The sequence below is a fragment of the Mercenaria mercenaria genome, chromosome 16 (genome assembly GCF_021730395.1).
Source record: "Mercenaria mercenaria strain notata chromosome 16, MADL_Memer_1, whole genome shotgun sequence".
NCBI lineage: Eukaryota > Metazoa > Mollusca > Bivalvia > Venerida > Veneridae > Mercenaria > Mercenaria mercenaria.
The window spans coordinates 20,015,001-20,034,753 of record NC_069376.1 but is presented as its reverse complement, the minus strand read 5'-3'; the positions used below and the strand labels follow the sequence as shown (position 1 = coordinate 20,034,753).

Here is a 19,753-nt window from a genome sequence, read left to right as displayed (position 1 = left end):
GCACGTATAAAATAGACTTTATCGGTGACGTGTTGATAAAATTCTCTTCGTTAATTTTCGTAACTTCCCGAACACGGCCGAACTTTCGGGTACAAAATGGCTTACGTCTGACCTCACACGCACGGCTTATTGCGTGTTATTTTATGAAAATAATATTGTACAGCGAATTGAAACGGTAAAATTATACTGTTCGTTTGCTATTATTTAATATGTTTCGATTGTAACAGATAATGAAGCTTAGGTATTTCACGACAGAAGCAGAACTGCAGGAATAGTTTGTTTACAAACTGGGATTCGTCCTTATACTTTTCGACTCATGACAAACATGTTTTTCCTTAGTATTTTTTCAAAGTAACTGGTACAGTATGAATTTAGTTTAAAAATTACTGAGTCGCATCCAAATTTGACTGACAAGTGCATACAATAGTCAAAATAATTCGACGTTCACATTGTTTTATATTTGTGACTGGCAAAAAAAAACGTCAAAACTTTGACAGGCTGGTAACATAATGTACACAGTCATGAATGTAAAGTTATTGGTCTTATCGCCTGAGTATATTTGAGTGTATACACGGTAAACGTGTACATAGTTGAACTAATCCGACGTATACAGTTTGTTTTATATTGTGCCAGTCAAAAGTCAGAAATTAAAAAGCAGCCACTTAGCGACAGTAAGCTTGTCTAATCGTGTACAGTACATACATATAGGTTTATATCATAATTTTGGATATTATTTGATAATTTTTACCTAAATCAATGAGAAATTGAATCCCCTTTGATACATCATTACATGTAAGTTTTATTTGAATTTATGGACAATTCGTGAAATAAGCAGGCATTTAAACCTATAGCATGTAAAGCATCAGCAGCAATGAAATTTCATCGGAATTTACTTCAACTATTTTGGTCTCTCGAGTGATTGACTTGAGTGGGGATATTGCCCATATGATAAAATTATCTCGATATTTCCTAGGATCACGTCAAATTAGTTGGACTAACAGGTGCAGTGCTTTAGCCTAACCATTACATGTTGTGCTGTACTGTCTAGTAGGTCATATACTTAAAATATTCTCTCACAGTTTTCCCCTTTAAAAACACCATTTTAGAAATCAAAATAAACAATTGCTGAAAACTAAGTTCAACCGAGTTATGTGAAATTTCAGCACTGGGACATTATTGCAAATGCATTGAAACATAAATATGTAACAGTTCTTTGAAAATGCTGAGTTTTTAAAAGTGCTGAACTGTCCAAAAATCTGGAATTCAATGTTTATCAGTAAAATGACAGTTGTTGTGTAGAGTAATATACATACAGAGCCTGCAAAATCTCAAAATTTTTAGACAATTTACTTTTCCGTACTGACAGTTTACTTGTTCATACAATTTGTTTAGACTTACTTCTGGTATTTGTATAATAAAATAAAACAATGTACTAAACTACTAATATATGTATAGTTTTTAAGAAAAAGTGGACCTAAACAAAAACTTTAACCAACAAGTTCCGATAAAACATTATAGATTTTTTAAGTTAAAAATTTATCTGTCTTTGAAGAACTTTATTTATTAATTTTAACTATATGAACAGTCAGTGGTGTAACTGTTTTAAGTTATGTAACCTATTTCAGTTACTTTTTCCAGCATTTTATAACCTGTATGAGTTATAAAATATAGATAACCCAGGTAAGTTATTCAAAAAAAGCCTTTTTGCTGTTCTCACAAATTGACCTTCAAAGTGTAATTAGTAGCAAACTGTGGTTAATCAAATTCTCTTTTAGTCTGATCATGGCCTGATGAGCATAATGGGATGTTAAGAGTTTTATAGCTTTAAAACCATTTGCGTAAGACTTTATCAGCCTTGCGTAAAAAGATTTACTGCATAGCTGGAAAGATAAAAGACCAAGGATTCAGGAAATGATTGCATTAGTCACATTCAAAATAAGGATTTGGCACAGGAGGGCTTTGTAATATTTTATGATAACTGAAACAAGTTATGAAAGTAAATGCAATAACTCAAATGGGTTATAAAATGTGATAACTTGAAACAGTTACACCCCTGACTGATGAAAATTACTTAATTTTATAAATGTAAGTGTGGAAAGTTCAGAATAAGTTCTCTGTTTTAGAGATGCCAGTGCCACAAGGAAATTATAGACAAGGCCCCAGTTGCTGGGACAGGATCAAACTTGGCTTTATGATGGGCTTCAGTGTTGGTCTAGCGACAGGTGTACTTTTTGGTGGATTTCAGGCTTTAAGGTTTGTCTGGCTATAGCTGTAAAGATATCACGACTGCATCTTTCATTCAAATAGTTTATTTTTAGGTACTAATTTTAGATGAAGTTCAAGTAAATCCTCATCAAATGAATTTAATTTGACTAAATATGTAAATTAACTGTGTTTGTTTATGGTTACTGTTTATCACATGAAAAAGGCCTTCAAGTGGTTTGTCGCCTGATTTATCAGAATGTCAGATGTGCTGGAATTGAACCACTGGTGTGTTAGCCCAAGTGGTAAAATACCTTAGAGCATTTGGAGGATAAACTATGGTAAATTAGACAATTAACCACAAGAAGGCTTTGATTGTTTTCATTCTTACATGTACTCACTTAAATATTTTCGATAAAAATTATGCAGGGCTTCATTTATCTCATACTAGATGATCTACGACCGGGCTATGATGCTTTAAATTTATGGTTGCCCAGCGGGCTTACTTCTGAAAATTTTTGGTAGCCCAACAAAAATTTTCTGGTTGCCCCCGGGCTCCAGGCAATTGATTTGGCGGACACTGAGATCTCATGCGGCAATTTGACAGCATAATGCTCTCTTAAATGTCTACACGTCAACCCTTGTTTTTCGCAGATTAAACATAGCTTGAACTTGTTTAAGTAGCACTCAAATCGAGCTATGTTAGAATTCATTGTTAAATGTTCTGTATAACAGTCATTTGATAAAAAAAACTTCCTGTTTCTTTTTGTGGCTGTATACATTTGTATTATGCTTAGCTATACATAAATTACACTTGACACAGTACTATCTACACACACACAAACATGTTAATTTCATGTTTACTTAGATACTAGAAATAGTAACTCATATTTTCAAGAATGGATATGGGTCTAATATACATTTAAGGTTTGTCTGTCAATTTAAACAAGCAGGCAAACATCTGTATAGGCCACATGTTTTTACAATTTCAGATTCTTCATGACATTTTTGCACACAAGGAGTTGCTTCTATGTTTATATAGTTGTGTATAAGAACATACTGATTTACCCATTTTAAAGTTAAAACATTATTTGATACTCAATATTTTACAGGTTTGGAGCTCGTGGGCGTGAACTTATTCAAACAGTAGGAAAGTCAAGTTTACAGGGTGCTGGAACATTCGGAACTTTCATGGCGATTGGCTCAGGAATACGATGCTAACATTGTGCTTGCACCGATTGTAATAAAAGTTGACATTAAATTAAACACTGTTGAGAACAGAACAATATGAAAAACAGACAAGCTTTCAGTGTTTTACTTCTTCAGGAAAACTAAAGTTAGTTTTTGGTTACAGTGAATATGGCTAGTGTTGTAGCTGCAAAGCAGATTTGTAGAATATCTTGGGGAAAGACTACAATGTCATTGCAGAAAGATGTTTGACATATTTGTATTTTATCAAATGCTTCATTCTGTTGTTTAAACACCTTTACTGCAACTGTTTTTCTTTATCACTGTATGATCAATGTTTTCATTTTAAGTAATGAGCAAGTTTACATTTCATTAAAAACTGATACCAAAAAATCATGTGACTTTACACAATAACAAAACCTTCCTTGTACTGCTTTTGAAATTTTACTTTTTTACTATAACAATTATAATTTTTCTTCACTGTAACAATGATTTTAAAACTGACCTGGAGAAAAAATATCCTTTAGTTTATATATGAAATGAATTTCTACAGTTGAACTTCAAAGTGCACTGAAAATTGTTCACCATACTGTATACTTCATGTGATAGAAAATGTTTATTAAAGGTCATTTGTTATATTATGTTCCTAATGTATGATGCAATCATGATGATAAAATGTAACAAAACACAGGATGTACTTTATATATTACATAATATACAGTGAGCACTATTCTTTTTAGCTGACCTGTCACAAAGCGACAAGATGAGCTTTTGTGATCACCATTCGTTTGCGTTCATCGGCTGTCTACAATTTCTTGTAAGACTACATTTTGCAGTCAATTTTAATCAAACTTGCACACAACTTGCATTGGCATAATGTCTTGGTTCCTTTTGAAAACTGGCCAGATCCCATCATGGGTTCCAGTGTTATGGCCACTTATTGTGTCGAAATCTGCTATTTAGGCTTGTGAACATGGTAGAGACCACATTTTGCAATCAATTTTAATCAAACATGCAAACAACTTGTATTGGCATAACATCTCGGTTCCTTTCGAAAACTGGCTAGATTCTAGGTTATGGCCCCTTAAAGGGCCAAAATTGGCTATTTTGGCTTTGACAGCCATATAGGGACTTTATTTATGGTTTGATTTGATACAAACTTGCAAAATATCTTGAACAATAGATCTTGGATTCCATAATGAATCCATCAGATCCAATCATAGGTTCCAGAGTTATGGCCCCTGATAGAGCCAAAATTTGTAATATTTTACCTTGTGAAAACACCAGAGGCCATATTTAAGATCCTATCTTCATGAAACTTGGTAAGAACGTTTATCTTGATTCTTAGGTCAAGTTCGAAACTTGGTCAGGAAAAGCTTGTTAACACTATGATTCCTATGCCATGTTCCAAACTGGGTCAAGTTCATTTTAAAAGGCTGAGATATTTGAGTCATTCAGGTGGTGAATAATAAACTTGATATCATTGCCTTTTGGGCTTCAATATTCTTGTTGATTTAAATTTTACTCCTGTCCTCTGATATAACCCTTCGGATGACTTAAATTTGTCACTTTTATGTGCATTTTTAGCTCACCTGTCACATAGTGACTTGTATCACCATAACATCTTGGTTCCTTTCTTGAACTGGCCAGATCCCATTATGGGTTCCAGAGTTATGGCCCCTGAAAGGGCCAGAATTAGCTATTTTGACCTTGTCTGCACAATAGCAGCTTCATTTATGATTTTATTTTAACCAAACTTGCACACAGCTAGTATCACCATAAGATCTTGGTTCCTTTCTTGAACTGGCGAGATTCCTTTATGTGTTCTAGAGTAATTGCCCCTGAAAGGGCCAAAATTAGCTATTTTGACCTTGTCTGCACAATAGCAGCTTCATTTATGATTTGAATTTAATCAAACTTGCACAAAACTTGTGTCACCATAAGATCTCAGTTCCTTTCTTGAACCGGCTATATTCCATAATGGGTTCCAGAGTTATGGCCCCTGAAAGGGCCAACATTAGCTATTTTGACCTTGTCTGCATAATAGCAGCTTCATTTATGATTTGATTTTAACCAAACTTGCACACAACTTTTATCACCACAATGTCTTGGTTCCTTTCTTGAACTGGCCAAATTCCATCATTTATTTTTCAGTTATTTTATATCTGATTACCTCCCCTGATTGTAATCAAAATGGATTTATATCAGTATGTACTTATAGGACTTATTTGAAATTTCATAATTGTCATTAGTTGGACTGAGACAATCAGGGTAGATAACTATGGACTGATTTTATGTCAAATTACCTCCCTTTATTTCAAATTAAAATGGGTATATCTCCGTAACTAATGAAGATACTGATCTGAAATTTCATTTATGTCAACAGATTTATTTGGCAGAGCCTTCTTTTGTTCACTTACAATATTTTTTTTTAATTACTTCCCTTTTACGTTACTATAAATAGCTTATTTTTAGGAACTTTTTTATTATTGGCCGTAGGGAAAAACCGAGACCACTTTTCTGTGGTAAAACATGGATGGTACTTCCAATTTTTAGGTGCATTTTGACATATCTGTACCTTGTAAGAATTGTTTTTTCTTTTTGGTTAAATTTCTTCCCTTTGTTGTTCCTGTCCTTTGGACTTAAATATTTTTAATGAGGACCTTCTTGTCCTCAAGTGCAATGATAACAGGTGAGCGATATAGGGCCATCATGGCCCTCTTGTTTAAGTAAGTCAAGGGCCATGGTTAAAACTCCTGGTGCTGAATACCAATAACAATCCTGTGAGGTTTGATGACACTGTATCAAATACATTTTGAGATATGAATGACACAAATTCAGATGGACAGAAAAGCTGAAAGACAGACATGGGCAACTCTAAGTGCCTCTAAAAAATTGGGTGATGAGGTACTAAAATGTTGAGAACATTTGCCATTCAAAATAAAAACCAACACCCACTTGTCACAATGATCCCTCAGAAAACAGTGCTTTTTAGCTCACCTGTTACATAGTGACAAGGTGAGCTTTTGTGATCACCCGTCGTCAGTCCGTGCGTGCGTGCATCCGTCAACAATTTCTTGTCTGCACAACAGATGTTTCATTTATGATTTTATTTTAACCAAAGTTGCATACAACTTGTATCACCATAAGATCTCGGTTCCATTCTTGAACTGACCAGATCCCGTTATGGGTTCCAGAGTTATGGCCCCTGAAAAGGCCAAAATTAGCTATTTTGACCTTGTCTGCACAATAGCAGCTTTACTTATGATTTTATTTTAACCAAACTTACACACAACTTGTATCACCATAAGATCTTGGTTCCTTTCGTGAACTGGCCAGATTCCTTTATGGGTTCCAGAGTGATGGCCCCTGAAAGGGCCAGAATTAGCTATTTTGACCTTGTCTGCACAATAGCAGCTTCATTTATGATTTGAATTGAATCAAACTTGCATAAAACTTGTGTTACCATAAAATCTTAGTTTCTTTCTTGAACCTGCCAGATCCCATAATAGGTTCCAGAGTTATGGCCCCTGAAAGGGCCAGAATTAGCTATTTTGACATTGTCTGCAAAATAGCAGCTTCATTTATGATTTGATTATAACCAAACTTGCACATAACTTGTGTCACCACAAGATCTTGGTTCCTTTCTTGAACCTGTCAGATCCCATTATAGGTTCCAGAGTTATGATCCCTGAAAGGGCCAGAATTAGCTATTTTGACATTGTCTGCACAATAGCAGCTTCATTTATGATTTGATTTTAACCAAACTTGCACACAACTTGTGTCACCATAAGATCTTGGTTCCTTTCTTGAACTGGCCAGATTCCTTAATGGGTTCCTGAGTTTTGGCTCCTGAAAGGACAAAAATTTGGCCAAAATTAGCTATTTTGACCTTGCACAATAGCAGCTTCATTTATGATTTGATTTTAACCAAATTGCACATCACTTGTATCACCAAAATATCTCGATTTTTTTTTATACGCCCCAGCATAGGGACGTATTATGTTATCGCCTCGGTGTCCGTCTGCCTGTCTGTCTGTTGGTTAGCAATTTCCCTTCCGCTCTGTAACTCTTGAACCCCTTGAAGGATTTCAAAGAAACCTGACACAAATGTTCACCTCATCGTAACAACATGCAGAGCGCATGTTTCGGATGGCTCACTGTGTATATTGCTCTGCATTTGCAGTGCTCTTGTTTTTATTTGGCAGATCCCTCTTTTGTTCACATACAATAAATTTTTTTGAATTACTTCCCTTTTACGTTACTATAAATAGCTTATTTTGAAACTTTTTTTATTACTGGCCGTAGAGCCAAAAACGGGACCACTTTTCTGTGGTACAACATGGATGGTACATCCAATTTTTTGGTGTATTTTGACAAACCTTTACCTTGTAAGGATTTTTTTTTTCGTGGACTTAGAATTTTTTTGGAATTTCTTCCCTTTGTTCTTCCTGTCCTTTGGGCTTCACATTTAAAGTTCTTTAAATTTTGCTCTCACCCTCTGATGTAACCCTTCAGGCGTATATTGCCCCGCTTGGCAGAGCTTTTGTTTTTTCTGTCCTTTGGACCAAGATATTTTTTCTGAGGATTTATTTTTAATTTCTCCCCTTTGTTGTTCCTGTCCTTTGGGCTTCATCAGTCAAAATTTTGCTTGGTACTCCAGTGAGCGATATAAGGCCATCATGGCCCTCTTGTTTGATAAAGTTATGCCCCTTCTCTGACTCAGCTTTTTTGCCGTTATCTCATTTAACATAAAAATTGCTGCCCAATTTGCACTTGTGTCTATGTTTTCGGTCGTAGTGGCAAGGCTTTTGAATAGTTGGACACTGTTGTCCTCCAACGGCTCATTTAGAATTCTGCTACAGAGTTCCAAAATGCAGGACGTTGTGTCAAGGACCATCCACTAGTATTTTATTACCCACCTCCCACCCATACACTTACATTGTTTTGCTCATCTTAGGAAGTTTCTGACCAACAGCTAGAGAATGCTTTGTCCTACAGAGGTCAAACTTCATAGGATGATTACCTGTTGTAAGGACGTGTCATCTATTGCTTTTGGGTCAATGTGATTGTGACCCGGAGACTGAAAGTAGTCTCCACTCTATGGTTTGGGCCTACAGTTTTCATAGAATTATCTGCAGTCACTAACTACTAGATCTATCGACTATTTTGTGGGTCAAAAGTACAAAAGTAAACAAGAGCTGTCGGAGGACAGCAATGCTCGACTATTAAACAGCTTTGTCAATTGAATGAATACAAAAGTCGATAAAAGGTGCATAATTTTGTAAAAATGGGAAAAAGGGTTATGGAACCTTCACAGAGCTTATCAGCTCATAAAGTGAACAAGTGCTAAAGTTTCAATCCTTTCCCATAAGTGGATACTGAAATACCAGCTTACATACAAAAACTTAACCAAAAGCTGCTAAGTCGATAAAAGGGGCATAATTTTGAAAAAAAAATGCAAAGTAGAGTTAAGGGACGTACACAGTGCATGTCCGATCATGACAGTGAACAAGTGTGTGAAGTTTCAATCCATTCCCACAACTGGTTACTGAGATACCAGCTTACATACAAAACCTTAACCAAGAATTTCCAAGTCGAAAAGGGGACATAATTTTGTAACTAGAAATGTGTCCATGGGACACAGATGCCCCCACTACATGACATTAGTCAGGGGCCAGAACTCCTACAATACTGAATGAATCCGGATGCGAAACCCCAGGTGCACAACTACACATGCTGACCAACATTCCTGTAAACTTTGGTGATTCTAGGTCAAATACTTTTGGGGCTATGCGCGACACAACATTAAATGACCAATTTTTTACTAAGTCAGGGCCATAACTCCTACAAAGACTGGATGAATCCGGAAGCAAAACCCCAGGTGCACAACTACACAGCTGACCAACATGCCTGTAAAGTTTTGTGACTCTAGGTCATATACTTTTGGAGCTAGGCACGACACAACATTAAAATGACCAATTTTTACAAAGTCAGGGGCCCTAACTTCTACATGACTGCATGAATCCGGACGTGAAACCCCAGGTGCACAACTACACATGCTGACCAACATTCCCGTAAACTTTGGTGATTCTAGGTCAAATACTTTTGGAGCTATGCGCGACACAACATTAAAATAACCAATTTTTTACTAGTCAGGGGCCATAACTCCTACATGTCTGGATGAATCCGGACGCGAAACCCCAGGTGCACAACTACACATGCTGACCAACATTCCTGTAAAGTTTTGTGACTCTAGGTCATATACTTTTGGAGCTAGGCACGACACAACATTAAAATGACCAATTTTTACAAAGTCAGGGGCCATAACTTCTACATGACTGAATGAATCCGGACGCGAAACCCCAGGTGCACAACTACACATGCTGACCAACATTCCTGTAAAGTTTTGTGACTCTACGTCAAATACTTTCAGAGCTACGCGCGACACAACATTTTCGGAAGGACGGACGGACGGAAGGACGGATGGACAAGAGCAAATCTATATGCCCCCCCCCCAAAGTGGGGGCATAAAAATGCAAAATAGAGTTATGGAACCTGTGCAATGTAGGTCAGTTTATCACAGTGAATAAGTGTGTGAAGTTTCAATCCATTCCCACAAGTGGTTACTGAGATACCAGCTCACATACAAAACCTTAACCAAAAATTTCTAAGTTGAAAAAGGGGCATAATTTTGTAAAAAAGCAAAATAGAGTTATGGAACCTGTGCAGTGTAGGTCAGTTTATCATAGTGAATAAGTGTGTGGAGTTTCAATCCATTCCCACAAGTGGTTACTGAGATACCAGCTTACAAACAAAACCTTAACCAAATTGGGACGCCAACGCGGATGCATGGGTGAGTCCAATAGCTCTACTATTCTTTGAATAGTCAAGCTAAAAATGACCTTGAGACTGAAAATGGTTTCTGATTAGTGAACTTCGGCCTAAGGTTGTTAACTTCAAAGGATGATCGTCTGTGGTCAGTACATGACAGACATTGAATGTTTAGTGGGCCATGTTAAAGGTAAAGGTCACAGTGACCTTGATACTATAAATGGCATGCAATTAATAACAGGAAAAACCTTTAGGCTAATAGCTGTCAAATTTCACTGCATGTGCCTATGCCACAGTTTTGTCAGTAGATGGCCCCTATTATGTGTGGGTTCAGAAGGTCAAATTTGAGCAGAAAACAGTTTCAGATTGCTTGGACCTATAGCAGTACATGTTCAAAGATGATTTGATGACTCATTCTGTTTTATAGGTCAATGTCTTAGTATACTTGTCACTGTGTCTTAAAACAAGGCCACCGCCAGAAAGTGTCTCGCCTAAGGGCAACTTGACTTGTGCTAGGGGGGCGGGGTATACTATGGTAGCATTATTTTAACACTATTGCAAAAATGCTACTTTTGTCAAGGTCACTAGGGGGCCAGGACTCGCCATGAGAGCATAAATTAGTTTTTAAATCGTCATCCAAGGTTCCAAAGACATATTTGTAACAGCTTTTCAGTTATTCCCAATTGCTGACGTTGTCACCCATGCAGGATTTTTGATCGCTTAGTCTCGCTTCCACTAAAAGTGGGCAAGACAAAAATGCATGTTTATCCTGTCTGAAATGATGACAAAATGTGAGCTGACTTACTTGTATCGTCAACCTGAACAAGACCATCTAGTGGATTGACTTTACCAGGATATTCTTCTCCAAATGACAGATGGTGTATGGTATGTGTGGTGTTGTACTGAAAAGTTAAAAATCATACAAATCAATTACAACTGTAATATATGGTTGCCTTTTCCTACTATTTCTTTTTGGTTGGAGTGCGGTAAAGTTGCAAAATTGCCCCTTACCTATTATGGTTTTAAACCTTGCTCAAATACTTTAGAGAAGGTTATCTAGTTGCCTAACAGACAGTCTGTGGTTCTACATTGGTGACTTCCCCTGCCTAAAAACATTTTTGGAACAGACACATTGGGTTTTCTGCCATCATTTAAAGCTTTAAAGTTGCCATTTGACCAAATACTTGCATTGTGAGTCTTTGATGATGCTGCGGAGCTTAAGGCCCAGAGTCCTGGCTATCTACTGCAGTGTTTTTTCTTCAGTGAGGCATATTGCGATTGCTTCAGTCAACTCCGCTGTAAAAAGGGACCAGCAAATTGCAAGGGGTTTTGTCCAACTGGTTTTAAGTGTACTGGACACAGGATCACTTTGATATTTTGACCTAGTTTACATTAGATCCTTCCAAAAAAACATTGGTAAATAAAATTTTACAGGAACTTCTTTTTTAACTTAATCAAAACACAACAAAAGACAAGTGCAGCGTTTTCAAAATGCAAAATCATGCCTCCGGGTGTATGAACTAAAATCTTTTAGGGTATAAAGATAAAAATTGGATGAAGGTCAGGGTCATCGATATATAGGTCAGTTTATATAAGGACTGTTGAGAGTGAGCAAAAACTAAATCCAGTTATATATATGTGGGCTGCAGGCAAAATGGTAAAATCTGGTTAACCAAATTGTGTTTTATCAAAGGTTTTATGTTTGAAGGTGAAGATCATATGAGGTTCAATGTCATCTATAATAGGTCAGTTTGTAGGTCTTGCCACAAGGAATCTTGGGTGGAACTATAAACTAATTATGGTCATTTATTTGGGCTGTAGGTGAAATGATAAAGTCTGGTTCGGACAAATGGACAAACTTCAATTGCTATATGCCTGGGGCCATAAAATTATATAATTTATCTTAAGCTGATGGTATTGAATAACTTTCTGACAATTTTAAAATTGTCAAATCATAAACATGACAGCCACTTAGGCCCTAGATTGATCAACAAACTTAACTTCTTTTGGTACAGGGTCAAACAAGGAAAATATCTATTTCTGAAACTGTATTGACAGTTTCTCAATAGAAGACTTTTAAAGTGTCCACTATATACATATACTATAAGCAAAAAGCAATCAAACCAGTAGTTTTTGATTAAAAAGATTCTCTTGGTTTTAAATAAAGTCCTATAAGAAAAATGTGTTCCCCTCCCCACAAACACTGGTAGCCATCTTTTTAAATGAAGCAAAATTATTTGATCACTCTTGCTAAAGTGCCCACATAAGGGAATTTTGTTAAAATTTTATTGAAAACAGGCCAGTAGTTCCTGAAACAACTCAGTATTTACCCTACACATAATTACAGACAAATCGCCCTACCCCTTGGCAGCTGTGTTTCTTATTGTAACTAAATGATCTGCAGGACTTTGATGGAGGGTCACCCATGGAACACCTCTACAAAATTATTCTGAAAATTGGTCAGAACTTTTTGCGGAGAAAACTTTTTAAGTTTTTCTTTTTTTGTTGCCATGGCAACCAGATTCAGCATGAATGCCCTAGATATGACAGAATATGATCGGGAACTACATGAGTTACATTCTTGTGAAGTTTGGTTGATACTGACTTGGTGGTTTGGGACAAGATTTCTTTAGAAATTTTGGTTGGACAGATGTTGAACATCAACCTGAGCTAAAAAAGTATGTTCTGTTTAAATGAATTACCTTGGCTCCTCCCAATGCTTGTAGGTCATGAACTGCAACAGAAGATATGAAAACGTCATTTATGATAAAAATTTGCTAATATGCTATAATTCGCATGCAAAAAAAAAAAACTGACACGACTTATGAAACATCCATAATAGGTCAACAATCTGAGACTGCATTCAACCAAGGCTCAGAACAGGTCCACACTGAGACTGCAGTAAACAGAGGTTGAGGACAGGCTGCAGTTAACAGAGGTTGAGGACTGTTCCAACACATAACATAAATTTAACTCCGAGTGTTGACAGTAAACAGTAGTGTGACAGGAATTTTATAACACCAAACACTGCCTTCTGAGTAAGTCCAACTTTCATTGAAACATATTTAGGACAACAGTGCACTCGACTATAAAACCCCTTCACATGATGCTTGCATATTAAAACTTTATCCAAGTTTTCTACACTCAAAAAGGAGCCTAATTTTTTTATCTCAAGTTGGTGCTATGGAACCTGGCTAAGTTGATCATTTTCATGAAAAGAGTCATGACAACAGTTTGGAGAAACCTGCTTATATGCTAAAATGTGCAACCTAAATGGCAGTTTTGCACTGGCATTAAAAATGGCATACTGGTTATTATAAAGTATGACTTGTTAAAACTTCCCTGAACATAACAAATTACTATTTGTGTTCTTTCATTAAAAGTAATCCAGAGTTTGATAGGCAATACATTACAGATATATGTATAAACAGACACCCCAATTCATATAATCTGAACTGGCACAAAAAGATACTAAAATTTGGGTCTAGTTTAAAATGATCAAATAAAGCTGCAGAATGAGTTCAAGGCAAAACTAATTTTTTTATAAGGCAGACGTATAAAGTCCAGGGTAACTTTGCTCTAATACTGGTATTTAAAGTTGAAAGAAGTTGAGATGTGAAGTTACCATGAACATGATGCTGTTGAAAACTTTTTCCAGGAGCCATATGGAAATTTCCTCCAACCTAGAAATACAGTACAGCAATACTTCAAAAACATCAGGTAAAAGTTCAATACGACAATACATCAGAACAACTTGATTTCATGCCACATTTATTTTATTGTTTAACATTAATTCAACACCGTATTTTTGGTATACTATGGCACATTTCAAAGTTCTTAGATTCCTTATACAGGCAGTAAAAAGCATTTTTATCAGGAGAGACAAAACTATAAAACACATCAGTTGGAAATATCTCTTACCTTGTTAACTTCAATATAACCATACACATTACACCCTTCATTTTGCTGAGCCTTGATTTTATCTGACCAGCCTTCCCGTTTACATTGTTCTATAGCATCACTCTCCTTAAACGCCCAACCTTTCTTCCTGTACTGGTCTCTTACTTCTTCACATGTATTACAACATCTACAAACACATAACAACTTATACCATCACAAAATGCTTTCCGTCAATAAGTTTTGCAGTATCATAATTTAAAATGTCTGACAGACTGTCCTTTCATCTTACGAGAACAAGTGTAAAACAATCTAGAGGTTCCTTGGTTAAGAGGTGATATTGATGAAGGCCTTCAATTTTGTTTCAAATGGCGAAGATGTCAGTTTTTTGCAAAGCAAGTTAATACTGGTTCAGTCAAGCAACATGGGGTTGTTATCATGGCTGTTACCATTACAGAACTTTCTGTTGACTTATATAACTTACTGTTGACATAATTTACTGTTGATGTTTCTTAACCAACTGTTGACCTATATAGCTAACAGTTGAAATAACATGGTACATAAATTACTGCTGACTTTGCATAACTTACTGTTGATATATACAGATTACTGATGAAGTGCATAATTTACTGTTGATATATACAGATTGTTTGTATATACAGATTCATGTTGAAGTGCATAACTTACCGTTGATATATACAGATTCATGTTGAAGTGCACAACTTACTGTTGATATATACAGATTCATGTTGAAGTGCATAACTTACTGTTGATACATACAGATTCATGTTGAAGTGCATAAATTACTGTTGATATATACAGATTCATGTTGAAGTGCATAACTTACTGTTGATATATACAGATTCATGTTGAAGTGCATAACTTACTGTTGATACATGTATATACAGATTCATGTTGAAGTGCATAACTTACTGATGATATATACAGATTCATGTTGAAGTGCATAAATTACTGTTGATATATACAGATTCATGTTGAAGTGCATAACTTACTGTTGATATATACAGATTCATGTTGAAGTGCATAACTTACTGTTGATATATACAGATTCATGTTGAAGTGCATAACTTACTGTTGATACAGTCAACATTGTATTAAGAGACCACCCAAGGGACTGCTAAGAAGTGGTCTCTTAATGGAATGGTCTCTTAATGAATTCCAGTCTGATGAAAAGGAAAGTTTTTATAACTGTTAATGTAACTGTATTTATTATCAAAATCTGTTTTAACATCATGAACACTTTTCGAAGTCCACAAACCGTGAAAATTATGGCTGGATTGTTTGTCAGTTTGACTGATACAAAGATTAATTGCATTCAGTCACGTTGAAGTGCATAACTTACTGTTGATATATACAGATTCACGTTGAAGTGCATAACTTACTGTTGGTATATACAGGTTCACGTTGAAGTGCATAACTTACTGTTGATATATACAGATTCACGTTGAAGTGCATAAATTACTGTTGATATATACAGATTACTGTTGAAGTGCATAACTTACTGTTGATATATACAGATTTAATGTTGAAGTGCATAACTTACTGATGTATATACAGATTTAATGTTGAAGTGCATAACTTACTGTTGATATATACAGATTAATGTTGAAGTGCATAACTTACTGTTGGTATATACAGATTACTGTTGAAGTGCATAACTTATCGTTGGTATATACAGATTACTGTTGAAGTGCATAACTTACCGTTGGTATATACAGATTACTGTTGAAGTGCATAACTTACCGTTGGTATATACAGATTACTGTTGAAGTGCATAACTTACCGTTGGTATATACAGATTACTGTTGACGTGCATAACTTACCGTTGGTATATACAGATTAATGTTGAAGTGCATAACTTACCGTTGATATATACAGATTACTGTTGAAGTGCATAACTTACCGTTGGTATATACAGATTAATGTTGACGTGCATAACTTACTTTTTATCCTCTGTTTCAGCACCATAACAACTTTCACATCTGTCTGGGTCTAGTTTTTGCTTCACTGCCTGTTACAGACAAAATAACTCAATTTACTAACTTAACTGTTCAAAAGTCAAACTTTTAATTTCATTAAAATCTTCCAGATTTTCCCCCTAAGTCAACTGTATACCAGATTCTAAAGTATATAAATAGAGTAATGCAAACATAAACCACCAACGTAAAATCCACCTAATAACAAGGACCAAAACTCAACAGAATTTATCTAAAATATACAACAAATTAAAACTAATACTGAAGTTTGTCACCAAATGAACCCTGCAAATCAATGCAACATACAATGTACATGGATCTAAAAAGAGCAGAAAAGAATTTTTTGTTGGGCTTAATGTCACACCAACACAGCTATAGGTAAAATGATAATTTTAAACTATTTTTGTATCTTAATTACACACTTGTGAAAGTAAGATAGGAAATTTAAAACTATTTCAGAATGTTGCTTAATATCTTACCTCAACTATCTCCTCTGATTTGTCTCCTAAATCTAGCAAAAATAAATAAAAAGAAAAATATAATGTATCAAAAATATTTATGATGTGTGTTTGTTACAGTATACAGTTATGATCACTAGTACATAAACATTTGTATACTACTTGTACAACCAGAGGCCTAGTATTTTTTAAAATCTGACAGTTTGACTTGTTGAATGCCTGACCACTGCAGTTTACTAGATGCTACCATAAATTGTGTACTGCAACTCAATCTGCTATTCTGACAGTTGTTCAACATAGATAAAGCTCCAAAATGAAAGAGAAAACATATAGATCTGTAAGTATACTGTATGATCAAGTGAGTATTTAACAACATTATAAATGTTACATTTTGAGGTCAAGCTTGTACCTACATTAAACATATCTGAAATTTATCATGGTCACATGAAAACTACTAGACTGAAATTGACAGAGCTATAAAAGTACAAGGTCACTGTATCAACATGTATACAGCTATATATACCAGTATATACCTTGTTTTTCAGGTTCGTCTTCCACACGCTCTCCACTGAGCTTCAGTCGTTGTTTGAATAAATTATGATCAACGTCAATTTGATTCTCCCCTGACACGTCCATTGCATCTATACTCAGAACTAAAAATAAACAAACACAGACATACATCTTCTATGTACATACATGTATTATGTTATAATGAACATCTGTAGTAATCTGTACATGAGTTCAATATAACAAAAAATGTGTCATTTCCATCCAATATAACATACAAAATGTACACAAGTCATCTCTGTGCCTTCTAACAATGGGCAGTACCACAAACATGCTTCATCTATGTGCAGTATAACAAACATGTGTCACCTCTGTGCAGTAAAACAAACATGCATCAGTTGTATGCAATATAATGAACATGTGTTATCTGTGTTATCTGTGTGCAGGATAATGAACAGTGCTTGTTAGATTGGAAACTTTAGAGTTGAGTTGAGTGAGTGAGTTGGGTTTTACGGCGAATATTGAGTTGTGAAGACATGCAAATTTGGAGAACAAGAGGACCATGATGGTCCTGAATCGCTCACCTCTTCCCACATGACCCAGTTTTGAGTATGACGTCGTTTTTTCTATTATTTGACATACTAGTGACCTAGTTTTTGAGCTCATGTGACCCAGTTTTGAACTTGACCTAGATATTATCAAGATAAAAATTCTGACCAATTTTCATGAAGATCCATTGAAAAATATGGTCTCTAGAGAGGTCACAAGGTTTTTCTATTATTTGACCTATGGACCTAGTTTTCGAAGGTACTTGACCCTGTTTTGAACTTGATCTAGATATCATCAAGGTGTACATTCTCACTAATTTTCATGAAGATCTCATGAAAAATATGGCCTCTAGAGAGGTCATAAGGTTTTTCTATTTTTATACCTACTGACCTAGTTTTTGACCGCACGTGACCCAGTTTTGAAACTGACCTAGATATCATCAGGGTGAACATTCAGATCAATTTTCATGAAGATCCATTGAAAAATATGGCCTCTAGAGAGGTCAAAAGATTTTAATTATTTTAGACCTACTGACCTAGTTTTTGACTGCAGTTGACCCAGTTTCAAACTTGACCTAGATATCATCAAGATGAACATTCAGACCAACTTTCATACAGATCCCATGAAAAGTATGGCCTCTAGAGAGGTCACAAGGTTTTTTTATTATTTGACCTACTGACCTAGTTTTTTAAGGCATGTGACCCAGTTTCAAACTTGACCTATATATTATCAAGAAAAACATTCACACCAACTTTCATACAGATCCCATGAAAAATATGGCCTCTAGAGAGGTCACAACGTTTTTTCATTATTTGACCTACTGACCTACTTTTTGAAGGCACATGAACCACTTTCAAACTTGACCTAGATATCATCAAGATGAACATTCAGACCAACTTTCATACAGATCCCATGAAAAATATGGCCTCTAGAGAGGTCACAAGGTTTTTCTATTATTTGACCTACTGACCTAGTTTTTGATGGCACGTGACCCACTTTCGAACTTGGCCTAGATATCATCAAGGTGAACATTCTCAACAATTTTCATGAAGATCTCATGAAATATATGGCCTCTAGGGAGGTCACAAGGTTTTTCTATTTTTAGACCTACTGACCTAGTTTTTGACCATACGTGACCCAGTTTCGAACTTTACCTAGATATCATCAAGATGAACATTCAGACCAACTTTCATACAGATCCCATGAAAAATATGGCCTTTAGAGAGGTCACAAGGTTTTTCTATTATTTGACCTACTGACCTAGTTTTTGATGGCACGTGACCCACTTTCGAACTTGACCTAGATATCATCAAGATGAACGTTCTAACCAACTTTCATGAAGATCTTATGAAATATATGGCCTCTAGAGAGGTCACAAGGTTTTTCTATTTTTAGACCTACTGACCTAGTTTTTGACGGCACGTGACCCAGTTTCGAATTTGACCTAGATATCATCAAGGTGAACATTCGGACTAATTATCATGAAGATCTTGTGAAATATATGGCCTCTAGAGAGGTCACAAGGTTTTTCTATTTTTAGACCTACTGACCTAGTTTTTGATGGCACTTGACCCAGTTTCGAACTTGACCTAGATATCATCAAGATGAACATTCTGACCAAATTTCATAAAGATCCCATGAAAAATGTGACCTCTAGAGAGGTCACAAGCAAAAAGTTTACAGACGGACGCACGCACGGATGACGGACACCGCACGATCACAAAAGCTCACCTTGTCACTTTGTGACAGGTGAGCTAAAAAAATGTTACGAAACCACAAGTAAAAAGTGTTGCTTTATGAAAATACTACATTTCACAAGTAAATGTTTCACTCAAGACTGAACTGAGCACATGGCATATTTTTTTCAAATTATTAAGGTGATATAGGGCAAGTCTTCATAGAAATAAGAAAACAATGATTTTTAAAGCTATCCAATGCACATCTTTCACTAAGTAGTTTATCTCTAGATACTAACTTCAGATGTTGAAGATGTTTATCAAATACGGTAAATTTAATGTGACTGAAAGTATAAACTAAATGTGTTTGTAGAGCTACATTCACAAAAAGACAGAATATATTAACAGTCATTTGTTTAGATTCTATGAAGTCATTGTTCTTATT

General features: G+C 35.6%; 3 protein-coding genes across 5 annotated transcripts in view; 2 read left to right on the top strand and 1 right to left on the bottom strand.

Moving 5' to 3' along the window:
- The window catches only part of LOC123540108 (lysophospholipid acyltransferase 2-like), a 132,231-nt gene that overhangs the window by 67,067 nt on the left and 45,411 nt on the right, over positions 1–19,753 (top strand). The window lies entirely within an intron of this gene.
- Positions 1–19,753, bottom strand: part of LOC123539728 (endoplasmic reticulum-Golgi intermediate compartment protein 3-like) — a 36,183-nt gene that overhangs the window by 15,464 nt on the left and 966 nt on the right. For all 3 annotated transcript variants that reach the window (XR_008367772.1, XM_053526317.1, XM_053526318.1), the window contains 7 exons: positions 17,110–17,229; positions 16,598–16,629; positions 16,086–16,153; positions 14,146–14,311; positions 13,850–13,907; positions 12,927–12,958; positions 11,030–11,126 (listed from right to left, as the gene is read on the bottom strand). Coding sequence is in view for 2 of the 3 variants with exons in the window: in XM_053526317.1 (XP_053382292.1) it covers positions 11,030–11,126; positions 12,927–12,958; positions 13,850–13,907; positions 14,146–14,311; positions 16,086–16,153; positions 16,598–16,629; positions 17,110–17,229 (573 nt within the window). In the remaining variant the exon portion in view is untranslated. The remainder of the gene's footprint in view (positions 1–11,029; positions 11,127–12,926; positions 12,959–13,849; positions 13,908–14,145; positions 14,312–16,085; positions 16,154–16,597; positions 16,630–17,109; positions 17,230–19,753) is intronic.
- Positions 39–4,078, top strand: LOC123539729 (reactive oxygen species modulator 1-like). Its single transcript, XM_045324463.2, has 3 exons — positions 39–175; positions 2,124–2,253; positions 3,315–4,078. The coding sequence occupies exons 2-3, from the start codon at positions 2,126–2,128 to the stop codon at positions 3,421–3,423; spliced, it is 237 nt and encodes a 78-aa protein (XP_045180398.1). The 5' UTR covers positions 39–175; positions 2,124–2,125; the 3' UTR covers positions 3,424–4,078.

What these genes read in the sequence shown, in the direction of transcription:
- LOC123539729 (XM_045324463.2), top strand. Translation starts at nt 2,126, where the DNA reads ATGCCAGTGCCACAAGGAAATTATAGACAAGGCCCCAGTTGCTGGGAC. An exon ending in GGTGGATTTCAGGCTTTAAG is followed by an intron (nt 2,254 to 3,314) that starts GTTTGTCTGGCT and finishes AATATTTTACAG; the next exon opens with GTTTGGAGCTCGTGGGCGTG.